Genomic DNA, 24387 nt, shown 5'->3' on the forward strand with positions numbered 1-24387 from the left:
CCACTTTTCCTTCACCTGGCTCCCACAGGAGCACTTCCATGAAGTGATAACCTAATAAATTGTTTACCATTCCAGAACACTCAAGACCAGCCCACTTGAAAATAGCTAATTCAATACTGACCACACATCAAACTTGGGACTTTCCCAATCTCTGCAGCTTATTATTCTGTACAACCACGTGGTGTATTTAACAATTGAGCCAGTGGGATAGAGGCCAAGATGTTACAGTTCCAGATGGACCAGATGATACCATAACTACAGTTGTACCCTGTTGAGGTACAAAAATATTTATTACTACAATAGCTGTAAACAACTATGCTTTCCGAAAAGTCATACTTGGATGGCGTCTCCTCCTCCATTCCCCCTCCCGCCAAAAAAAGTTGATGTCTTTGCACTTTTGCTGTTGTGCCTCACCTCCACTTTGTGCTGCTTGTATTGGAGAGGGATAACAAGCACAAGCATCATTTACCCTGCTGAAACCCCAATTCTAACAGTGACTTTCAAAGACGACTTTGGCATTAAACCTCTCTGAAATGGGATCATTACAGTTCATAAGTGATAGCCAACATACTACCAAAGCCAATTTTAGAAAGGGGTTTTCCCAGTTTACTCATGATTGAAATACTCCATTTTCTTTCTTAATACTCAACTAACCAGTAGTATCCTGGATACCTGCACATTGTATTGCTCACTACGAATGTGACTGGCATACTGTAAAAGCCGCTGGACAAGTTATACTTTCATACATGCTCTGAATAAAAAGGACTAATTTAGAATTCAGGTTTAACCAGAACATAAATACAATGGTTCAACAACACAAGTTGATTATAAAGCCAGTACTTAGGAGCAAGAAGTAGCTACCAATACTATTGGTAAATAAATCATGCCAGTGGATTTGGAACTCCAAATAAAATTTTAAAAATCTCAACATATCACATTTTAAGTCTCTATATTTAAGCTTAGGCTTCAAACCTTAAATCTCATTGAACATTGAAAACTATGAAACAAAATTGTGAAGTTCAGTCACTGATTGTTACAAACTGGATTAAACTCACAACCAACACTGAAAAACATTTAAGTTTTGACAAGCAATGGATTAATTTGCGAAATAAGATGAAAAACCAGGGTGAACTAACTTCCCAGAGATCGGGCTAGAACAAGTTAATATGCAAGTCAACCTACATTATCTTTATGCACCCAACATCTGACAAAAAGGCATGCGGGAGTTTCTTCATAGTTGAGACTGCAACTTGTACTTCCTCATTCTTTGGAACAAGTTCAAACTTTAAAATTTTAGGATCAAGATCCATGGGGAGATTGAGGAAGCATTCACGAGGTGCACTGCTGCTTTAAGATATCTGCATACTTGGACTGTTTCTGAGATGCGATCTTCCCTTACTTTGGGGTATATGAGGCTTCATTGAAACTGTAGCCTTAGTGTGTTAAGCAGAAAGAACAGCAGAAACTTCAAGAGACAAGGTAGGCAATCCAGAGTCCAAAAATTTAAAGCCACGAGCTCCAAGCAGCATTGGATCACAGATAATCAAGGGGTTGGTTAGGCACAATTTTAATGCAGAGACTGAATTTCTTCCAAAGAATGAGGATGATCTTATTGACGGTAGGCAATGTTGAATTCTACGCTCATTCAAACTTTGAATACAGAAGAGGATTGCAAATGCAGCAGGTAGGACTTTTTTTCATTAACTTGGAAAACTTCCAATCTGAACAACTCATTATGCTGAGAGAGTATATTGTTTCATGACCTTCTGCATGTTAGTCCATGAAGCCGCTATAGGATAAGCTCTTCAAGACCAGTGCCCTGCTAGGGAACACCACAAACAGGTACAATCTATGACCTAATTGACTAATCTTCATTTTATAATGGGGGTTTGTTCCAACACACATGTCAGAGTACTAATGAATAAAATTCTTCAGTTTAGTTTCTAAGCTGTCAAAGCAGAAACTTTTCTAGATACCAATGTCAGTATAACATTCTGCCTGCTACTAGCGAGTCAGTCCATTATCTAAAGCTCTGTGGGTTACTTTACAATGCTACACCTGCTCTCTATCCATCTTAACAGATTCTGTTGGTCATAAATCTGACAGGATTGATTGATATTCAGAGCTAGAAAATCTTGTTGTGTTACTGGTTTCTTCAAACAAACTTACCAATCACACACTGATGAATGGTAAATATTTTGGGTTCCTTTCATTGAAGACTCAATACTATATACAAGTTACAGAAGACCTCTGCATGCACATCTTACTCAGGATCAACACAACTCCTACTACTGTGTCACATGGTGTATGACACCACTTTCTGCAGCAATATGCACACTGACTATTTACATATTAGAGTATTGCTGAAAATAGAGACATTTTCTCACAAGAATACCAACGTACAAATCTGAGAGTGCTGATTGGCAGAGGCGTTGCCACGGGGAATGCAGCTGTTTACAGTGACTGACAGTCAACTGCCAAGCTTTGTTTGAAATTAAAACCAGGCAGCTTGACTGATGGAATGAACCCGCGAATGACAAACTTATTTTGCCTAACTGAAACAGGCGCAATTTGTCTGCAAACAGCAGGGCCCTGTGTATTTAAGAAATGCAGCTTCCATGGCAACATCTCTACCAATCGGAGTCAACTTGTCAACCAATCAGCAGTCTCTTCTCAAAGTATAAATTTGTTGTTTCCCCTACATTGGTATTCTTGCAAATTGTCCTGATGAGTGCAACGTGAAAAGCTTCAACAAAATGACTATTTTCAGCAATACACAAGTTCTGTACTACTAAACCACTATTCACATATTCCTTGAAAGCAATATCACAAGTCGAATCCTACTTTTCCTCAGCCAGCAGAAAGCTAACAGAATTGCTGTGCATTCTTCAACTCCAATCTTCTCAATGACCCTCAATATGAAAGGAAACAAAATATGCTCAGTTCTTGTTCCAGGGAATGAACAAGCTGACAAGTGTTGCAAGTCAACTAACCTCACCCCTCTCTATCTCTGTGACAAGCCACTCAGATCTCCATGTTGCTCCAAATCCAGCCTCTCCACATCCCTGATTTTCCTCACTCTGCTACTGGCAACATCATGTTTGTGCTCACTTCTTGTTAAAGTGCTGTTAAAGAAGGTTGTGGGTGTTTGTAGACAGCGAAACTGTTGCAAGCGAGCACATCTGCAGTCAGTGTCTCCATCTTGAATTTCGCCAGTTCAAAGCCATTGAACTAGAGTGCGAGTTGGGAGTTGCGGGGGGAAAAAGAGAGAGGAGGAGGAGGAGGCGAAAGAGGAGGAGGAGGAGGCGAAAGAGGAGGAGGAGGAGGCGAAAGAGGAGGAGGAGGAGGCGAAAGAGGAGGAGGAGGAGGCGAAAGAGGAGGAGGAGGAGGAAAAGTAATGTGGTAGTTGTGGGGAATTCAATAATTAGCAGAACAGATAGCACCCTTTTTAAGCAGGATCCATAATCCCATGTGGTATTGTTACCTTTATGGTGCCAGGGTGACAGACATCTTGAACTAGCTTAGAAAGCTAGAGGCCTGGCACCCAGAGTAGGGAAAGACCCTTGTATCTCAGATAAGGGCCTGGAGGTGATACTTGAGAATGTAAGGGAGAGGAGGGGTTCATCTTCCTGGAGCGCGGCAGGAGGAGGCCACCCAAACTAAACAGGCCTGCGTTGAGATAACTGCCGCTGTTAGCGCCAGAAGTGTAATGTGAAGAACATGAATTCAGTGCTGTAAAATGTTCAATGACCTCATACGCTCTGGGAAGGTGAGTGCATCCCCCAACTGGCAGGACAGGTCTCAGGGCTTGCATCCCCCACCAGACACACCACCTGAGGATCCTCAGGGCACATACTGTTGCTGAATATGGGAGGGGTGTGCCCCCAGAGCACTTACTCACCCCTCAGAACAGCTCAGAGTCACTGTTGCTGAGGACCTGCCACCACTAATGGCTAGGGGAAGATGCCATTGGCCATAGAGGACAGCTTGGCCTAATCTTGCTCTTTTTTGGCCTTGCAGGAGAAATGGGCACATAATGCCCAGGAAAGGGTGCTGACGGTTGGCAGGGTTCCACACTTCAAGGGCAACGCCAATGGAGGAAAGTGCAATGGAGACAGCCAGGATTCCAGACGAGGAGCAAGATGCGCCTGGCGAGATGAGATCCCATGATACAGATGGTGATTACGAAGGGTGAAGCGCTCAACTGGGGGGTGGGGGCAGGGGTGGGCTGTAATTTTCAGTGGATGTCACCCCATCCAGTAGCATGTCGAGCACTGAGCTGCCTTGGGTAGCCCAAGCACTGTAGTGGCTTCTGCTCTCCTAGGCTGGTTCTCATGATCTCTCCTTTTGTCTCCCACATGTGCAGGTGCCCACTGCATGACACCTCTCCCTCTGTGGCCCCAGAGGAACCTCACAAAACCGAGGAAGCACCATCACCCAACAAGTGCACAGCCCAGCGGCGCAGATACTCTCGCCTCTGGGGGTCTTGGCGCACATTTAGATAGGGTGTCACTGAGCAAGAAGCATGGCACAAATCTGCACGAGGAAGTGCCTGAGGCAAAGGCAGCTGTAGGCAGTTCCCCTCAGAGAAGGGAGGTCAGACACAGCCCTGCTTAGCTTGGCACAGATGCAGGGCCTCAGGAATGACTAGGAAGGAGGCTCTACCTGCTACAGCAGCAGAGAAGATGTGTTCCCACATGTCAGAGTTCTGAGGCAATGCAGGGTTATGGGCTGAGAATGGAGGCGTCCATCCAGCTCATTTGTGCCACAATGACTCAGGGCCATGAGCACGAGGTCCTCCGTGGAAGAGAGTGGCCAACTTCGTGGATGCAGCAGCATGCACAGGATGCACGCCACAGTGTGTAGCCTGGAGTGGTCAGTGGTGCTGGTGGCCGCAGAGATGTCTGGAGTGGATGCTGGTTGTACCCACTTGATGTTCCCCTCCAGCCATCCGAAGAGCTAGACAAGGAGGAGAGTGCCACCCTTCACGGGGCATCTTTATTATCCTCGACCTCCTTGGCTCCTCTGACTCTGGGAACCTCTGTGCAGCAAGGACATGTGACGGAAGCTGCCGCTGCAATGATGGAGTTTCAATGGCCTCCGGAGATGCCCCCATGGGCACCTCCATGACGAGGATGACCTCCACACGCATCTCAGCCACAGGCAGCGACCAGTGAGCAGGCTGCCTCCACCTCCTCCGAGGGCACAGGGAGCACCATATAGGAGTGGCCGAGCACAGAGACCACTGCATCACACGGAGCGCTGACTGGGTCACTGAGATGTCTTCTTACTGTCTCAGTGCACTGTTTCCCTTTATCATTTTATAAATAATCACACTTCAAGGCACATGTCTGAGACTCCTTTTATTGCTGACGTGACAAAAAAGTGGTTTGAGGTGGTTAAGGAAAGAAAGTGTTTGTAAGAGAAGGCAAAGGCTTTGTGCATCTTTCATTAGTGGTAAGAGTTTAGATCTTCCAGCCTTTGTCACCAATGGATGTGTTAGTGAAGGCACCTCAAAGTGACTTGCGTCCCATGCCCTTCATCCTGGGTCAGTGGGACTCTGTTGAAATGCTCCTGAATCAGATGCCCGACATTCAAGGCATCCTGATGAGACCTTTGTGCCCTGCACCATGCCCGACCACCTTTTTGTGCAGCTAGGACATCTGTGTTCTTTATCCTCCCCCTCTTCCTTTGATGTGTTCTCATTTTGGGGTCTCACTGTCCTCAAGGTCCACACCTCCCTGGAGGGCCATTTTATGGAGGGAGCAGCAGACCACCACAATGACGGAGATCCCTTCTTGTTGATGAATCTCACTGGCTTTGATGGGCACATAGGTACAATCGTTGATGCCCTGCACCCTGGGAAATCCAGCTATGGTGGCAAAACCCACTGCTCTCTGTCCCTGCTAAGACTCATCTGTTGGGAAATGAATGCATTCTCCAGCTCTGGCATATAGGGCACCACAGTGACTGCGAAGTGCAGTGGTGTGCTGCTCTTTGCAAGATGCCACTAAGGTCTGCTGCAGATCCTTGGAAGCAGCCGGAGGTGAAGTTCAAGGGCACTGTAGTTTAGTTTAGTTTAGAGATACAGCACTGAAACAGGCCCTTCGGCCCACCGAGTCTGTGCCGACCATCAACCACCCATTTATACTAATCCTACACTAATCCCATATTCCTACCACATCCCCACCTGTCCCTATATTTTTCCCTACCACCTACCTATACTAGGGGCAATTTCTAATGGCCAATTTACCTATCAACCTGCAAGTCTTTGGCATGTGGGAGGAAACCGGGGCACCTGGAGGAAACCCACGCAGACACAGGGAGAACTTGCAAACTCCACACAGGCAGTACCTGGAATTGAACCCGGGTCGCTGGAGTTGTGAGGCTGCGGTGCTAACCACTGCGCCGCCCTAGTAGCCCTGTAGCTTTGACGGGCTACTGGAAAGACATGACGAGCAGCATGAGGTCTTCGGCGACAAGGGCACAGATACTTGGAGAGCCGCAGTCTCCTGTGGCATTGGGTCTCAGTCATCTCCTGGTAGCTCCTCCTTTTTCTTCTTTGATCCTATGCAGAGAGTATGGTCTCTGTGTCCTTCCTGTCCCCCCCGATGACAAGGGGGTGCCCTTCCTGCGGAGGTTGTCGCTCCTCATGACCACTGGGCCCAAAATCAGAGGTTGTGCCCCCATTGTCAGCTGCTGCCTTCCTTGTTCTCAGCTGGTTGCCCAGTTACTCTTGGATGCCTTGCCTCCTGCTCTTGCCCCCACGATGCTAGGAGGGAGATGACCCCTTGCTTTGCTCGAGCACTGACTGCCCGCTATGCCCGACACCTGCGCAGCACCAAGTACACCTGTCTCCCAATGGCAGAGACCCCTCTGCACTGTTGCAACTTTCATGGCTCTGAGGTAATTTCCTGGGGCGGCTATGACTGGCGCCCCAATCTGTTCCCAGCTCCCTTCACCTGGTCTGCTCCAGACATCACGTGCAGTCCGTGCACCCCCACGAAACTCTCAACTCCCCCTGTTAATGAGCTCTGAAAGCATATTAATAGGGGATTGGGCAGGATCACAGCCCTGCCCTAGTAAACATTGCCAGTGGTGGGAAAAGCGTCACAAAACCGGCATGCTGGCTGGTACCATTACTTTCAGGCCCCATCTGCCTCTGTTCCCAACCTCGGCGGGACCTGAAATTCAGCCCAAGGTCTTTAAGCTACAAGATGGTGGTGGGGTGGGGGGTGTGGGAGAGTGGTGACTGTGGAGTGGGTAAGGGCTCAGGTGGAAAAGATAGCACGAATAATTGTTCAAAAACAAAAAAAGGGAAGCGAACAGTTCCTTACCTGAGGAAGGATATACTTGCCAAAGAGGGAGTGCAACGAAGGTTAACCAGACTGATTCTTGGGATGGCGTGATTGTCCTATGAGGAGAGTTTGAGGAGATGGGGCCTGTATTCTCTAGAGTTTAGAAGAATGAGAGGTGATCTTGTTGAAGCATACAAAATTCTTATAGGGCTTGACAGGGTAGATGCAGGAAGGATGTTTCCCCTGACTGGGAGATCTAGAACCATAGGACACAGTCTCAGAATAAGAGATAGGCCATTTAGGACTGAGATGAGGAAGAATTTCTCCATTCAGAGGGTGGTGAATCTCTCGAATTCTCTACACCAGAGGACTGTGGAGGCTCAGTCATTGAGTATGTTCAAGACAGAGATCGGTAGATTTCTAGATATTAAAGATATCAAGGGATATGGGGACCGTGCAGGAAAATGGCATTGAGGTAGAAGATCAGTCATGATCTGGCTGAATGGCAGAGCAGGCTCAAGCGACTGGATTGCCTACTCCTGCTCCAATTTCCTATGTTCCTAGAGTAACAGTCAGAAATGGTCCCTTAGGCATGACAGGTAAAGGGAAAATTAAAAGATGTAATTGAACTAGGAGAGAGAAATAAGAAATGCGTGAGTAAAATGTCAGAGCAGAAGCACTGGTTAGAATGTGTGGGCCAAATAAGAGCTCTTTATACAAATGCACTATGTACAAGGAACAAATTGAATGAATTGCATGGGCAAATTCAACTTGTAGGGCAGGACGTGGAGGCCATTACTGAGGCATGGCTGGGAACTAAGTACACCAGGTTATAGGTCTACAGGAAAGATAGGTAAAATGGTAGAGGGATAAGAGCATTCTGAGTGATTAAAAATGAAATAATTTCAATAAGAGTGGATAAAATGAGAGCTATGAACGCTGGACTTTGTGACATGATGTTTTTAAAACGGATTTTTTTTTCAAGTTTAATCTGGAATCAGAGAAATGAGGCGGCACTGTGGTCAGCACCACAACCTCACAGCTCCAGCGACCCTGGTTCAGTTCTGGGTACTGCCTGTGCGGAGTTTGCAAGTTCTCCCTGTGACCGCGTGGGTTTCCTCTGGGTGCTCCAGTTTCCTCCCACATGCCAAAGACTTGCAGGTTGATAGGTAAATTGGCCATTGTAAATTGCCCCGAGTGAAGGTAGGTGGTAGGAGAATTGAGGGAACGTGGGGATGAGAGAGGGAAATGGGATTAATCTAGGATTAGTATAAAATACCTATCAAGATGGTTCCTGGGCTGGAAGCTCCCTTGCTGTTCAACTCTATCCATGGCCATCTGCTCCCATTCTTAGTGTTTTCTCCCCCAATCTACCCTCTTAAACTGTTTAAACTCTCCTGGCTCTTTAATCAGTTCATTTTAGCCCTAACTACAAGCTAACAGCTAGTTTATGTTACCTGGGCCCACTGCCCTCCCCCAGCCATACCTGCTCTTTGTTTTCTCAATGAAATTGAACGTAATCCGGACAAAACTGCAAAGTACAGCTGGTGATACTTTGATCTCCGACCCTGCTGTCTACACCGTCCAGAGTGTCCGCGGCCACGGCGTGCGCTAAGTCCATTGCAGAGAAGAAGGAGCAGCGGGACCCTAGGGAAACAAGTCTATCACAGAGGGGAAGCCCCGAACACGCAAAAAGCCACGAACGGTTCCTCGGCCGCAACTTCAAAGCACCCGCGGGAGATGGCTCGGAGAGCATCTGCAGCGCACTGTCGGCAATGCTGGTACCGGCGCCCGAGGATGTCGCTCACCTCCCGAAGGAAGCGGATGAGCTTTCCAGGCGTCGATGGTGGAAACTGAGGAAATGGCATCCCCTTTCCCGCCTCCCCCCCCCTTCCCATTCCCAGCTCCACTCTGAGCTCAACCTCCCCCCCGCACAACCCCTTCCCAGCCCCCCCTTCGCACGATCTTCCCCCTGTACCCCCCCCTACCCCCTTACAGCCCCCTTCCCAGCTCCCCCTCGCACCCCCTCCTCCCACCGGCATCCTCCTACACCTGTGCAGGGGCCCTAACAACCCCACTGCCTTGTGGGCGTCTCGGGAGAGACCAAGGCTAAGGGAGTAAACCCCAACAGAAAATCCGGAGCGGAACCCCGTAGGCGGTCATGTGTCACCTTTTGCATGTTTCCGGCAGTTCCTGCAACCATACCGGTGCCAAACGTCGTGCTTTGCACTCCTTTGGACCCACCAGAAAGGCCGAGAGGGGGGTTTTGACGCTTGGGCAACTCTCAACCTGCATACATCCGCCCAGGCATGCGCCATGGAGAGGTCACTCCAGTCGCCTCACAGCGACTGAAACAACACAGAAGGCAGCAGTTACAGGTTATAAGTCCAGCTAAATTGGTGTAGAGATTGAGCGCAACGGGTTGCCTTTGTTGGTGGGAGGGGTCATCGCACCTCACTAGACAGCTACCGCCCGCCTCAAGCCGGGCAGCCCCCGGTCAATAAGGTTCTGTCCCGCCAGTCCACCTGCTTCAATGGGTGCTTGGAGCTCAGGGTCATTGCCCAAAAAGTGGACTGCAACACCGCACCAAACAACATGGAAAAAGGAAAGAAGGTACCAGCCCTTCGCTTTGCAAGCTGGAATGTCAGAACTGTGCGTCCTGGCCTATCGGAAAACCTTACACAAATCAACAATTCTCGGAAGACTGCCATCATTAACAACGAGCTCAGTAGACTCAATGTAGACATTGCAGCACTTCAGGAGACATGCCTCCCCGCGAGTGGATCTCTAGCAGAGCAAGACTACACTTTCTTCTGGCAGGGCAGGGATCCTGAAGAACCAAGACAGCATGGAGTGGGCTTCGCCATCAGAAACTCCTTGCTCAGCATGATAGAGCCTCCCTCAAATGGCTCGGAACGCATACTGTCCATCTGACTGCTCACCGCCTCTGGTCCAGTACACCTATTCAGCATCTATGCTCCAACACTCTGCTCCCCACCTGAAGCTAAAGACCAGTTCTACGAGGAACTCCATAATATCATTAGTCGCATCCCCAACACCGAACACCTGTTCCTGCTGGGGGACTTTAACGCCAGGGTTGGGGCCGACCATGACTCATGGCCCTCCTGCCTTGGGCGCCATGGCGTTGGAAGGATGAATGAAAATGGGCAGAGACTGCTTGAGTTGTGTACCTATCATAACCTCTGCATCACCAACTCATTCTTTCACACTAAACCCTGTCACCAGGTTTCATGGAGGCACCCAAGATCACGTCGTTGGCACCAGCTAGACCTCAACGTCACAAGGCGAGCCTCCTTAAACAGTGTTCAAATCACACGCAGCCTCCAGTGCGGTCTGCGACACCGACCACTCCCTGGTGTGCAGCAAGGTTAGACTCAGACCAAAGAAGTTGCATCATTCCAAGCAGAAGGGCCACCCGCGCATCAACACGAGCAGAATTTCTCATCCAGAGCTGTTACAAAAATTTCTAAATTCACTTGTAACAGCCCTTCAAAACACTCCCACAGGGGATGCTGAGACCAAGTGGGCCCACACCAGAGACGCCATCTACGAGTCAGCTTTGACCACCGACAGCAAACGTGCGAAGAGGAATACAGACTGGTTTCAATCTCATATTGAAGAGCTGGAACCTGTCATAGCCGCTAAGCGCATTGCACTGTTGAATTACAAGAAAGCCCCCAGCGAGTTAACATCCGTAGCACTTAAAGCAGCCAGAAGCACTGCACAAAGAACAGCCAGGCGCTGCGCAAATGACTACTGGCAACACCTATGCAGTCATACTCAGCTGGCCTCAGACACCGGAAACATCAGAGGAATGTATGATGGCATTAAGAGAGCTTTTGGGCCAACCATCAAGAAGATCACCCCCCTCAAATCTAAATCAGTGGACATAATCACTGACCAATGCAAACAAATGGATCGCTGGGTTGAGCACTACCTAGAACTGTACTCCAGGGAGAATGTTGTCACTGAGACTGCCCTCAATGCAGCCCAGCCTCTACCGGTCATGGATGAGCTGGACGTACAGCCAACCAAATCGGAACTCAGTGATGCCATTGATTCTCTAGCCAGCGGAAAGGCCCCTGGGAAGGACAGCATTACCCCTGAAATCATCAAGAGTGCCAAGCCTGCTATACTCTCAGCACTACATGAACTGCTTTGCCTGTGCTGGGACGAGGGAGCAGTACCTTAGGACATGCGTAATGCCAATATCATCACCCTCTATATAAACAAAGGTGACCGCGGTGACTGCAACAACTACCGTGGAATCTCCCTGCTCAGCATAGTGGGGAAAGTCTTTGCTAGAGTCGCTTTAAACAGGCTCCAGAAGCTGGCCGAGCGCGTCTACCCTGAGGCACAGTGTGGCTTTCGTGCAGAGAGATCGACCATTGACATGCTGTTCTCCCATCGTCAGATACAGGAGAAATGCCGTGAACAACAGATGCCCCTCTACATTGCTTTCAATGATCTCACCAAAGCCTTTGACCTCGTCAGCAGACATGGTCTCTTCAGACTACTAGAAAAGATTGGATGTCCACCAAAGCTACTAAGTATCATCACCTCATTCCATCACAATATGAAAGGCACAATTCAACATAGCGGCACCTCATCAGACCCCTTTCCTATCCTGAGTGGCGTGAAACAGGGCTGTGCTCTCGCACCCACACTTTTTGGGATTTTTTTCTCCCTGCTGCTCTCACATGCGTTCAAGTCTTCTGAAGAAGGAATTTTCCTCCACACAAGATCAGGGGGCAGGTTGTTCAACCTTGCCCGTCTAAGAGCGAAGACCAAAGTACGGAAAGTCCTCATCAGGGAACTCCTCTTTGCTGACGATGCTGCTTTAACATCTCACACTGAAGAGTGTCTGCAGAGTCTCATCGACAGGTTTGCGGCTGCCTGCAACGAATTTGGCCTAACCATCAGCCTCAAGAAAATGAACATCATGGGACAGGACGTCAGAAATGCTCCATCCATCAATATTGGCGACCACGCTCTGGAAGTGGTTCAAGAGTTCACCTACCTAGGCTCAACTATCACCAGTAACCTGTCTCTAGATGCAGAAATCAACAAGCGCATGGGAAAGGCTTCCACTGCTATGTCCAGACTGGCCAAGAGAGTGTGGGAAAATGGCGCACTGACACAGAACACAAAAGTCCAAGTGTATCAAGCCTGTGTCCTCAGTACCTTGCTCTTTGGCAGCGAGGCCTGGACAACGTATGTGAGCCAAGAGCGACGTCTCAATTCATTCCATCTTTGCTGCCTCCGGAGAATCCTCGGCATCAGGTGGCAGGACCGTACCTCCAACACAGAAGTCCTCGAGGCAGCCAACATCCCCAGCTTATATACCCTACTGAGTCAGCGGCGCTTGAGATGGCTTGGCCATGTGAGCCGCATGGAAGATGGCAGGATCCCCAAGGACATATTGTACAGCGAGCTCGCCACTGGTATCAGACCCATCGGCCGTCCATGTCTCCACTTTAAAGACGTCTGCAAACGCAACATGAAGTCCTGTGACATTGATCACAAGTCGTGGGAGTCAGTTGCCAGCGATCGCCAGAGCTGACGGGCAGCCATAAAGGCGCAGCTAAAGTGTGGCGAGTCGAAGAGACTTAGCAGTTGGCAGGAAAAAAGACAGAAGCGCAAGGAGAGCCAACTGTGTAACAGCGCCGACAAACAAATTCTTCTGCAGCACCAGTGGAAGAGCCTGTCACTCTAGAATTGGCCTTTATAGCCACTCCAGGCGCTGCTCCACACACCAATGACCATCTCCAGGCGCTTACCCATTGTCTTTCGAGATAAGGAGGCCCAAGAAGTATAAAATGGGTGGTTGATGGTCAGTGCGGACTCAGTGGGCCGAAGGGCCTGTTTTGGTGCTGTATCTCTCTGTGACTCCAAGTCAGGTGACCTCACATCAACTTTGCTTAAAGACAGAAATCTTGGTTACCAGGACAACAGAGAACCCAAATCAAAGACCTTTCTTTGAAAAGCGGAGGCTGCAGAGGTACAACACCTAAAGAACAATGGGTTTCACAATCCCAGACTTTCAGATTGTAAACAAGGAGTCAGTGATTCTGAGAATGCCAATATGCACAGCAGCTGCTAACACCTGGAAATCATGGAAAGCTCAGGTGGCTCTGCTGAAGCCAGACCTGTGGACTTTGCATATTGGAAAAGGACGATGAGCTACTGACTTTTGATTCCAGATAAAATTAACAAACTTTATGAAGGCAGACTAGCTATAAGAAAGGAAGACAACCAGAAGTGGCAGCCTCAAGGGAGAGAGAGTGGGAACACTTGCTCTCAGGAAAAATTGACACAGCAAAAGGCTGCAAAGACTTGACTCTGTTTTGAAAGTCGAGGTTTGTAGAGAAATAAAAGACCAACAGAATCACCAGCAATCGCCTTATTCACGGACCTCTAGGTCAAAAGTGCTCAGAGAAGTGAGCGAAGAGGACATTTACTTTGAGAAATGCCTGGGAGATACAACCCATTGCAACTGGGAAAAGTTTGGGACTTTTAACGGCAAAGATGTTGCCAAAGAGGACTGTGTAAAGTTTCAGTGTGATGTGAGTTTTCAAGTGTTTCAATAAGAAAATACCTTTCCTTGTAATTTGGGGTATCTTCTACTTACACAGTACTACTTAATGTGGATTTCTTTTAGTTTAGTTATAATAAAAGTCTTAAAATCTTGTGTTATTATTTAAATTGGTCTGGGGGGGGGGGGTTCATAACTCATTTTAATATTAGCGGTCTCACTGAGGTCATAAGAGGTAAGCAGGCAGTGGAGACCATTTTTTATTCATTTCATGGGATGTGGGCATTGCTGGCAAGGCAAGCATTTGTTGCCCAGCCTTAATTGCCCTCAAGATGGTGGTAGTGAGCTGCCTTCTTGAACTGCTGCAGTTCATCTGGTGTGCGTACACCAACAGTGCTGTTAGGAAGGGAGTTCCAAGATTTTGCTCCAGTGACAGAGAAGGAATGGCGATATAGTTCCAAGTCAGGATGGCGTGGGGTCTGGAAGGGATCTTGCAGGTGGTGGCGTTCCCATGCATCTGCTGCTGGTAGAGGTCGCAGGTTTGGAAGGTGCTGTCAAAGGAGGCATGGTGAGTTGCTGCAGTGCATCTTGTATATGGTACACACTGTGGCCATTGTGCATCGGTGGTGGAGGGAGTGAATGTTGAAGTGTATGAAGTGAACATTGGAGTGAATGTTGTGCTCGTCTGCTTATCCCAATCTATATGAAAGTTAAAATCCCTCTTAAAACCACTCCACCTTTTCTGCACGCTTGTCTAATCTTTGCATTTATGCAATTTACCACTTCACAGCTGCTTCCACCAGGCCTATGTATAACTCTCAATACAGACTTAAATCCTTGTCTATTTCTCATTTCTACCAGTCCTGCCAATGGTGGTGGACAATTAAACAACTAACCGGAGAAGGAACCTTCACAAGTATTACCCTCCTCAATGATGGAGGAGCCCAGCACATCAGTGCAAAAGAAAAGGCTGAAACATTTGCGACTATCCAGATCAAGCGGGCTGCTTTGTCCTGGATGGTGTCGAGCTTCTTGAGTGTTATTGGAGCTGCACTCATCCAGGCAAGTGGAGAGTATTTCATCACATTCCTGACTTGTGCCTTGTAGATGGCTTTGGGGAGTCAGGGTTACTTGCCCCAGAATTTCCAGCCTCTGACCTGCTCTTGTAGTTCAGTATTTATGTGGCTGGTCCAGTTCAGTTTCTGGTCAATGGTCATCCCCAGAATGTTGACAGCGGGGGATTCAGCGACGGTAATGTCGTTGAATGTCAAGGGGAGATAGTTAGATTCTCTCTTGTTGCAGATCATCATTGCCTGGCACTTGTATGGCGCGCATGTTACTTACCACTTATCAACCCAAGTCTGAATGTTGTCTCGGCCTTGCTTATATGGACATGGACTACTTCAGTATCTGAGGAGTTGCGAATGGTGAACTTCGTATGATCATCAGCGAACGTCCCCATTTCTGGCCTTCTTTGAAGATGGCTGGGCCTAGAACACTACCCTGAGGAACTCTTGCAGCAATGTCCTGGGGCTGAGATTACTGGCATCCAACAACCACAACCATCTTCCTTTGTGCTAGGCATGACTAACCACTGGAGAGTTTTCCCCCATTCCTATGCACTTCAATTTGACTAGGGCTCCTTGCTGCCACGCTCAGTCAAATGTTGCCTTAATGTCAAGGGCAATCATTCTCACCTCACCTCGAGTTCAGCTCTTTTGCCCATGTTTGGACCAAGGCCATAATGGGTTCAGGAGATGAGTGGCCCAGGTGGAACCTAAACTGAGAAGGTTGTTGCTTTTTAAGTGGCACTTGATAGCAGTGTCAATGACACCTTCCATCACTTTGCTGATGATAGAGAGTAGACTAACGGGGCAGTAATTGGACGGATTGGATTTGTCCTGCTTTTTGTGGTTAGGACACACCTGGGCAATTTTCCACATTGTTGGGTAGATGTCAGTGTTGTCGCTGTATTGAACAGCTTGGCTAGGGGCACAGCTAGTTCTGCAGCACAAGTCCTCAGTACTACACTCGGGATGTTGTCAGGACCCATAGCCTCAGCAGTATCCAGTGCCTTCAGCCATTTCTTGATATTATGTGAAAAGAATCAATTTGGCTGAAGACTGGCATCTGTGATCTGGGGACCTCAGGAGGAGATTGAGATGAATCATCCACTCGACACTTCTTGCTGAAGATAGTCGCAAATGCTTCAGCCTTTTCCTTTGCACTGATGTGCTGGGCTCCTCCATCATTGAGGAGGATGATATTTGTGGAGCTTCCTTCTCCGGTTAGTTGTTTAATTGTCCACCACCATTCACGCCTGGATGTGGCAGGACTGGCAGAAATGAAAAATAGACAAGGATTTAAGTCTGTATTGAGAGTTATGCATAGGCCTGTTGGAAGCAGCTATGAAGTGGTAAATTGTATAAATGCAAAGATTAGACAAGCATGCAGAAAAGGTGGAGTGGTTTTAAGAGGGATTTTAACTTTCATATAGATTGGGATAAGCAGATGAGCACATGTCAGAAAGGTGATGAATTTCTTCAGTGTGTCCAGGACAGTTGACTGCAGCAATATGTCCTAGCACCAACAAGGGGGCATGCCATATTAGAGTTAGTAATTAATATTGAGCCAGATTTAGTTACCAGTCTAATGATGTGTGAACATTTGTCTAATAGTGATCATAACATGATTTGAGTTCAATGCAGTGTTTGAAAGGGAGAAATGGGAAACAGTTAAGATTCTAGATTTAGGTAAGGCTGACTTCAATGGGATGAGACAGAGACTGTCCACAGTAAACTGGGCAAATTCATTAATTGGTAAAATGATAGATCAGAGAGAAGTGTTCACAAAAGAACTTAACATTATACAGAACCAGTGTAAACTGCTAAGGGGCAAAAGCTTTACTTGCCAAAAAAAGACAACCATGAGCAACTTGACGCAAGAGACAACATAAAACTATAAGTAAAAGCATACAAAAATGCAAAAAATAGCACAGATCCTGGTGAATGGGAAAGATACAAAGAATAGCAAATTGCGACAAAACAGATAGTAAAAGCTTCAAAAAGGGATTATGAAAAGGGACTTGCAAGGGATATAATAATTGACAACATTTTTTTCACTGTTACATTAGGAAAAATGTGGTCAGGAGCAATGTGGGCCCCTTAAAAGCTGATAACGGTGGTATTTTCAATGAAAGTAAGGAAATTGAAAACACGCTGAATAATTACTTTGCATCAGTATTTACAGCAGAGAAAGAGGTCAGTAAGCCAGACATCCGAGGGAAACGAATATTGAATCAGGGTCAGGGACTCGCCCACATTAACACAAGCAAAATAAAAGTTAAGAAAATAATGGCACTAAAGACTGGCAAATCCCCAGGACCAGATGATTTTCAAGGAAATAGGCGAAAACATTGCAGATGCCCTAACTATAATCTTCCAAAGTTATCGCGACACAGGAAGCGTTCCTTTAGATCAGAAAACTGCACGTCACTTCGCTACGTAAAGAAGGTGAGAAAGGGAAACCAGGGAATTAAAACCAGTTAGCCCAACATCTGCTGTCAGGAAATTACTAGAGTTTATAATGAAGGATAGGGTGACTGAACACCTTGAAAATTTTCAGCTGATCAGAGACAACCAACATGAATTTGTGAAAGGCAGGTCATGCCTGACTAACCTGACTGAATTTTTTTTTTGAAGAGGTGACTGAAGAAATGGACCGGGAATTGTTTATGGATATTACTTATATGGACTCCCAGAAGGCATTTGATCAAGTCCATCATAACAGACTGTGAGCTAAAGTTGAAGCTCGAGGAATTGAAGGTAAATTACTGACCTGGTTAGCAAATTGGCTGAGCGGAAGAAGACAGGGAGTAGAGATAATGGGCAGGTACTCTAGCTGGCAGAATGTGACTAGTGATGTCCCACAAGGATCTGTGCTGGGGCCTCAACTATTTATTGTATTTATTAACGACAGATGATGGAATAGAAAGTCACAAATCCAAGTTTGCTGATGACACAAAGATAGGCAGCACTGTAAGCAGTGTAGATGGAAGCATAACATTACAAAGTGATACTGATCGATTAAGTGCATGGGTAAAACTAGCAAACAGATTTCAATGTAGGAAAATGTGAGGCCATCCATTTTGGGCCTAAAAGAGATAGAACAGGGTACTGTCTAAAATGGCGAAAAACTAGAAACAGGGGAGTTCCAAAGAGACAGGTACATGGATCATTAAAATGTCATGAACAAGTACAGAAAATAATCAAAAGGCCTAATGGAATGCTGGCCTTTATATCTGGAGGACTAGAATACAAGAGAGTAGAAGTCATGTTTCAGTTATACAAAGCCCTAGTTTGACCACACCTACAGTATTGAGAGAACACCTTCGGAAGGATGTATTGGTCTTGGAGGAGCGCAGAGTAGATTTACCAGAATGATGCCTGGACTTCAAAGGTTAAATTATGAGGACACACTACATAAATGAGAGTTGTATTCTCTGGAATTTATGCGGTCAAGAGGTGATTTGAATGGAGTTTTCAAGATATTAAGGAGAACAGATAGCGAAGATAGAGCAAAACTGTTGGTTGGAGAGTCCAGTACTAAGGGGCACAAGTCTAACAATTAGAGCCAGACCTTTCAGGAGCAAAATGAAGAAACTTCTACACACAAAGGCTGGTAGAAATTTGGAATACTCCTCTGCAAACATCAAATTGATATTGGATCAATTGTTAAAGATAAAACTAAGATTAATAGATTTTTGTTAACCAAAAGATAGTAAGGGATATGGGGTATATACCAGTTAGGTTGCAGATTAGCCATGATCTCACTGAATGGCGGAACAGGTTCAAGGAGCTAAATGCATGACTCTTCAACCAATCAGAAGAATCCTTGCTCAGACACAAAGCCTAAACTAGGAAGTATAAATTAAAATATTTAACTCATTGAAGAATCATGTACAGAAAGTGAAAGAGAGGCAAAAAAAGATGGGTTTAACAGAGGCATAGTATAAAAAGTACTTTATAAAATCTTCAATAATTAAATTCTGAAAGAACAAGTCTCTACACTTCTAAAAATAAATTTAAGTTTTCAGTGCCAGAGAGGTTGTTTGACGGAAAAACTTCTCATGCCCTTAACAATTCACTTATTGTACCAGCTATAACTTTTCTGGCATATTTACTGGCTAACTAGTCGGCAAATACAACAACTTGACACCCTTACATGGATTTCAATGCTGAACCTATTGGTAAGGTGCCAGCATTGTATGGCTTGTAGAAGAGCAGGGTAAAATGGACAGCAGCTTCCTGATTTTTGCACACTCATGAGCATCATCCAGAAACCCCCTATCCTTTCTAATGCTGCAGAGTGTGACTAATTCCTCTAATGACAGAGATCCCCTGCTCCAGAAACAATTTTGCCACAATGAGTGCAAATGTGCTCCCTCTGTATAAATTGAGGACCCATGATTACTCAGGTATCGCAGTCCACAAATTTCATGTGTTGCCATACATCTGACTAACTGTTGAACTGTAAAACAAAATGTAGTTAACATAAGCATGAACTCCCATTAGAACCAACCTTTGTCAAACAACAAATTTCACTTCCGAAGAAGGGTCACTGACCCAAAGAACAGTACAGCACAGGAACAGGCCATTCGGCCCTCCAAGCCTGCGCCGATCTTGATGCCTGCCTAAACTAACACCTTCTGCACTTCCGGGGCCCATATCCCTCTATTCCTTTCCTATTCATGTATTTGTCAAGATGTCTCTTAAACGTCGCTATCGTATCTGCTTCCACCATCTCCCATGGCAGCAAGTTCCAGGCACTCACCACCCTCTGTGTAAAAAAATTTGCCCCTCTCACCTTAAACCCATGTCCCCTAGTAACTGACTCTTCCACCCTGGGAAAAAGCTTTTGACTATCCACTCTGTCCATGCCGCTCATAACTTTGTAAACCTCTATCATGTCGCCCCTGCACCTCCGTCGTTCCAGTGAAAACAATCCGAGTTTAGCCAACCTCTCCTCATAGCTAATGCCCTCCAGACCAGGCAACATCCTGGTAAACCTCTTCTGTACCCTCTCCAAAGCCTCCACGTCCTTCTGGTAGTGTGGCGACCAGAATTGCACGCAATATTCTAAGTGTGGCCTAACTAAGGTTCTGTACAGCTGCAACATGACTTGCCAATTTTTATACTCTATGCCCCGACCGATGAAGGCAAGCATGCCGAATGCCTTCTTGACTACCTCATCCACCTGCGTTGCCACTTTCAGTGACCTGTGGACCTGTACGACCAGATCTCTCTGCCTGTCAATACTCCTAAGGGTTCTGCCATTTACTGTATACTTCCCACCTGCATTAGACCTTCCAAAATGCATTACCTCACATTTGTCCAGATTAAACCCCCTCTGCCATTTCTCCGCCCAAGTCTCCAACCGATCTATATCCTGCTGTATCCCGACAATCCTCATCATTATCCGCAACTCCACCAACCTTTGTGTCGCCCGCAAACTTACTAATCAGACCAGCTACATTTTCCTCCAAATCATTTCTATGTATTACAAACAGCAAAGGTCCCAGCACTGATCCCTGCGGAACACCACTAGTCACATCCCTCCATTCAGAAAAACACCCATCCACTGTTACCCTCTGTCTTCTATGACTGAGCCAGTTCTGTATCCATCTTGCCAGCTCACCTCTGATCCCGTGTGACTTCACCTTCTGTACCAGTCTGCCATGCGGGACCTTGTCAAAGGCTTTACTAAAGTCCATATAGATAACATCCACTGCCCTTCCCTCATCAATCATCTTCGTCACTTCCTCAAAAAACTCAATCAAATTAGTAAGACACGACCTCCCCTTCACAAAACCATGCTGTCTCTCGCTAATAAGTTTGTTTGTTTCCAAATGGGAGTAAATCCTGTCCCGAAGAATCCTTTCTAATAGTTTCCCTACCACTGACGTAAGGCTCACCGACTTATAATTTCCTGGATTATCCTTGCCACCTTTCTTAAACAAAGGAACAACATTGGCTATTCTCCAGTCCTCTGGGACCTCACCTGTAGCCAATGAGGTTGCAAAGATTTCTGTCAAGGCCCCGAAATGTTAACTCTGCTTCTCTTTCCACAGATGCTGCCAGACCTGCTGAGTGGTTCCAGCATTTCTTGTTTTTATATCAAATTTCACTTTCTCACTTCACAGAGGTATTAAATTACAGGAAAAAAATTCTGACCAATGGTACCTCATACCACAGATTTTTTTTTTTAATTAATTACTGAGGTTAATTATAGAAGACTACAAAAATTGGGAGCAGTTGTTGAATAACTAAATATATTTTATTGAAAGTATAAGAAAGAATGGGACTAAAATCCCAACATTCTTCATCAAAATCCTATGGGCTAATTAATTCATGTCAAAAATCAATGTGCCCCCAAGAGGGAAATTATACTGCAGGTGCCAACTCACTCATTTCACTTGTGCATAGCCTATAGAGAGCCCCGAGTTGCTGCAACAGCAATGACATTTATTTTCAATTTATAACAAATGTACCCCTCCAACCTGAAGCCACTGCCAATAACAACCCTTGCAAGTGGACTTCAGACAAAGCTACTGGCATCTGCCCAACTGTTAGCACAGCTCGTTCCCAAGACTGAAATTAACTATGAACTTCACAATATGCATATTATAAAACAAAAACCATAAAGCTATTTAATACTGAAACCTAAGTTTTAGGATTCACATGACTGTTTGTTTACATAATCGCTCAAATGGTTTAAAATGTCATCTAGAATTCCCAAAGAGACTGGTGTCAAATCACTCTCAGCTATCAATTTGCCTCTAAATTGCACGGAACTTCACATTGATTTAAATAACCAAGAACCGATTTACAGTGCACTGAATTATGAAATATCACTAACTGCATACGGAAACACTTATTTGGAAAAAGACTGTACCAGTGCCATTAAAACTTTTTTTTTTAAACTGAACATTCCAGAGTTGTTACCTTAATTCTCCAAGTTTTCTTTTCCAAACCAAATAAAACTCCCATATCCAACTCCAATATAGTTCAAATTTAAATTGATACATGCCAAGACAGTAGGTGGAATCCAAAAACTGAAATATTTGATTATACAGCAAAGACTTAAATGCTGGCTGCTTTCAGGTCAAATTAAGTCCTATTCCTTCAATAATAAAACATGACTGTTATTTTTTCAATGGTTGAAAAGAGGTAACAGCTTAATGAACCAGTTACAGAAGTGCAAGCAATTTTTGTATTTACAGAATGATTTTAAAAATCTGTTCACTGAAACAAGTTTCAGAGCAACATGAACCTTTTGGAACAACTGAAGGAAGCAGCAGGAAGTTTATTAGCATTTAAATAGCGGTGCAGTAGATTTGGGTAATCTAGAACAATGCATCACAGATTGGTAGGACATAGGTTTACAAATCTGATTCCTTACATGGTAATTTTTGATCTTAGTCTTGGGAAAGTGCCAAGAACAGGAATGGTTTCATGAGTGGGACAAACAGCAAGTCAAACCACACCATTGAACCAACAATTGTTTGGAAACAGTTAGGAGAGGCAATTATAGGGTTGGAGATATATTGTTCGCTCACTGAACTAATAAATGATTGATTATAACTAAATGTGAAGGGGAGATGGAACAGAAGGGCACCTCAGTGCAATGGCAGCTTTGAGACATGGCGAGTAGCCATTTTAAGGCATTGTGAAACAGTCTGTTGAGAAAATAAGTATAAAAAAAACTAAAGCCCAAAATTCTACTGTATTTTATGATTTTTCAGAAAAAATGAAAAATCATTCAGAAATTTAGAAAGTCATGAAAATACAAAATTTGCAGACCTTATAAATAGTGTCCAGACTTTACCTGGCCATAACTCAAACCAATTCCAGTTATGTCACTGAGTTACTGCATTCGTGTATCAAAAGTGAATTATTTCTCATCTCATTACTCAGTGAGGAATTATTTAAATGCCAATGGTGATGGTACACTTCAGTCTTCGTGTTCTTTGAAGACAACTCAGTGGTCAAAATTGTGCAACACTGCATTTCACACAACATGCTGCTAAACACCCTAATGAAGTTTGTTTGATACCCCCAGTAAGAAAGAAGTGGGTATACAAGTAACAATGTACTCTGATGCTCTTTATTCTCCACCTCAAGTGCTATCCCCTTCTCTATACGCACCTGTTTACCCTGCGAGGACATTTATCTGGTTTAATATCTACCTCATAGAGGTAGACGTCAATCTTTGGGATATCTACTTGGAAGCAGTTGGCCAGCAGTTTAATCGGTTTTCCCATGGTGCCACATCCTGGACGCCTTGGCACGGTGAAGAGGGGCTGAGCCCCAACAGCTCCTGGAAAAAGAAAAAGAAAACTCAGTAAAATGAGTTGAAGCAGCCATACACAGCTCTTTTTATTTCAAGGTGAGCACCCTCTATTTTTCTTTCCTATTAATGTATGAATTGTGACTGACAGCACAACCTGCTCCCAGACCTCCAATAAAATGCCACTCCATATATTTAGTATTGGGGTTCAAAACTTTTGGGGTGGATGGGGGCGGTGGGAAGAGGGCAGAGAGGGAAAAGTAGGAAGGAAGGTGGTTTAGCATAAAAACTAATTTTAATCCTACCAGCTTTTACAATGTTAAAACTTCTTAGCCCTACATTCACCCAGTTGAACTAGCAAAAATTACAATATTTATTTATATAGAACCTTTAACAAAATAAAATATCCCAAGGCACTTTACAGGAACATTAAGACAAAGTATGACACCGAGCCACAAAAGGAGATATTAGGTCAGGTGACCAAAAACTTGGTCAAAGAGAGTTTTAAGGAGCGTCTTAAAGGAGGAAGGTGAGGTGGAGAGGTGTAGGGAGGGTATTCCAGAGTTTAGGGCCTAGGCAACTGAAGGTGTGGCCACCAATGGTGGAGCGATTAAAATCAGGGATGCACAAGAGGCCAGAATTAGAGGAATGCAGATGTCTTGGATGGTTGTGGGGCTGCAGCGGATTACAGAGGAGCAAGCCACAGAGGGATTTCAAAACAAGGTTGCGAATTTTAAAATGCCTGGATGAGTGCAGCTCCAACAACGCTCCAAGAAGCTCGACAATATCCAGGACAAAGCATTTAATCGGCACCACATCCACCACTGGCACACAATGGCAGCTGGATGTACCATCTATAAGATGCACTGCAACTTGCCAAGCCTCCTTCGACAGCACCTTTGAAACTCGCGACCTCAACCACCTAGAAAAACAAGGGCAGCAGGTGCATAGAGCACCCCCACCTGCAAGTTCCCCTCAAAATCAAAAACTATCCTGATGTGGAACTAGATTACTTTTCCTTCACTGTTGCTGGTCAAAATCCTGGAACTCTCTCCCTAACTGCACTGCGGGTGTACCTACACCACATGGACTGCAGTGGTTCAAGAAAGCAGCTCATCTCCCCCTTCTCAAGGGGAATTAGGAATGGGCCAGTGACATTCACATTCCAGGAAGTCAAAAAAAAAG

At 45.6% G+C, this 24387-nt stretch overlaps 1 protein-coding gene across 5 annotated transcripts in view; it reads right to left on the reverse strand.

The window, feature by feature from the left end:
- LOC137347144 (protein argonaute-3) overlaps nucleotides 1-24387 on the reverse strand; it is a 154186-nt gene that overhangs the window by 88962 nt on the left and 40837 nt on the right. For 3 of the 5 annotated variants that reach the window (XR_010968872.1, XM_068011286.1, XM_068011285.1), the window contains exon 2: nucleotides 23061-23232. The exons of 1 other annotated variant lie outside the window; for it this stretch is intronic. Coding sequence is in view for 3 of the 4 variants with exons in the window: in XM_068011286.1 (XP_067867387.1) it covers nucleotides 23061-23232 (172 nt within the window). In the remaining variant the exon portion in view is untranslated. Of the gene's footprint in view, nucleotides 1-23060; nucleotides 23233-24387 lie in introns of those variants that run through there. One more of the 5 variants, XM_068011288.1, reaches the window with a different exon arrangement.

This window comes from Heterodontus francisci, chromosome 31 (assembly GCF_036365525.1).
Source record: "Heterodontus francisci isolate sHetFra1 chromosome 31, sHetFra1.hap1, whole genome shotgun sequence".
Lineage (NCBI taxonomy): Eukaryota > Metazoa > Chordata > Chondrichthyes > Heterodontiformes > Heterodontidae > Heterodontus > Heterodontus francisci.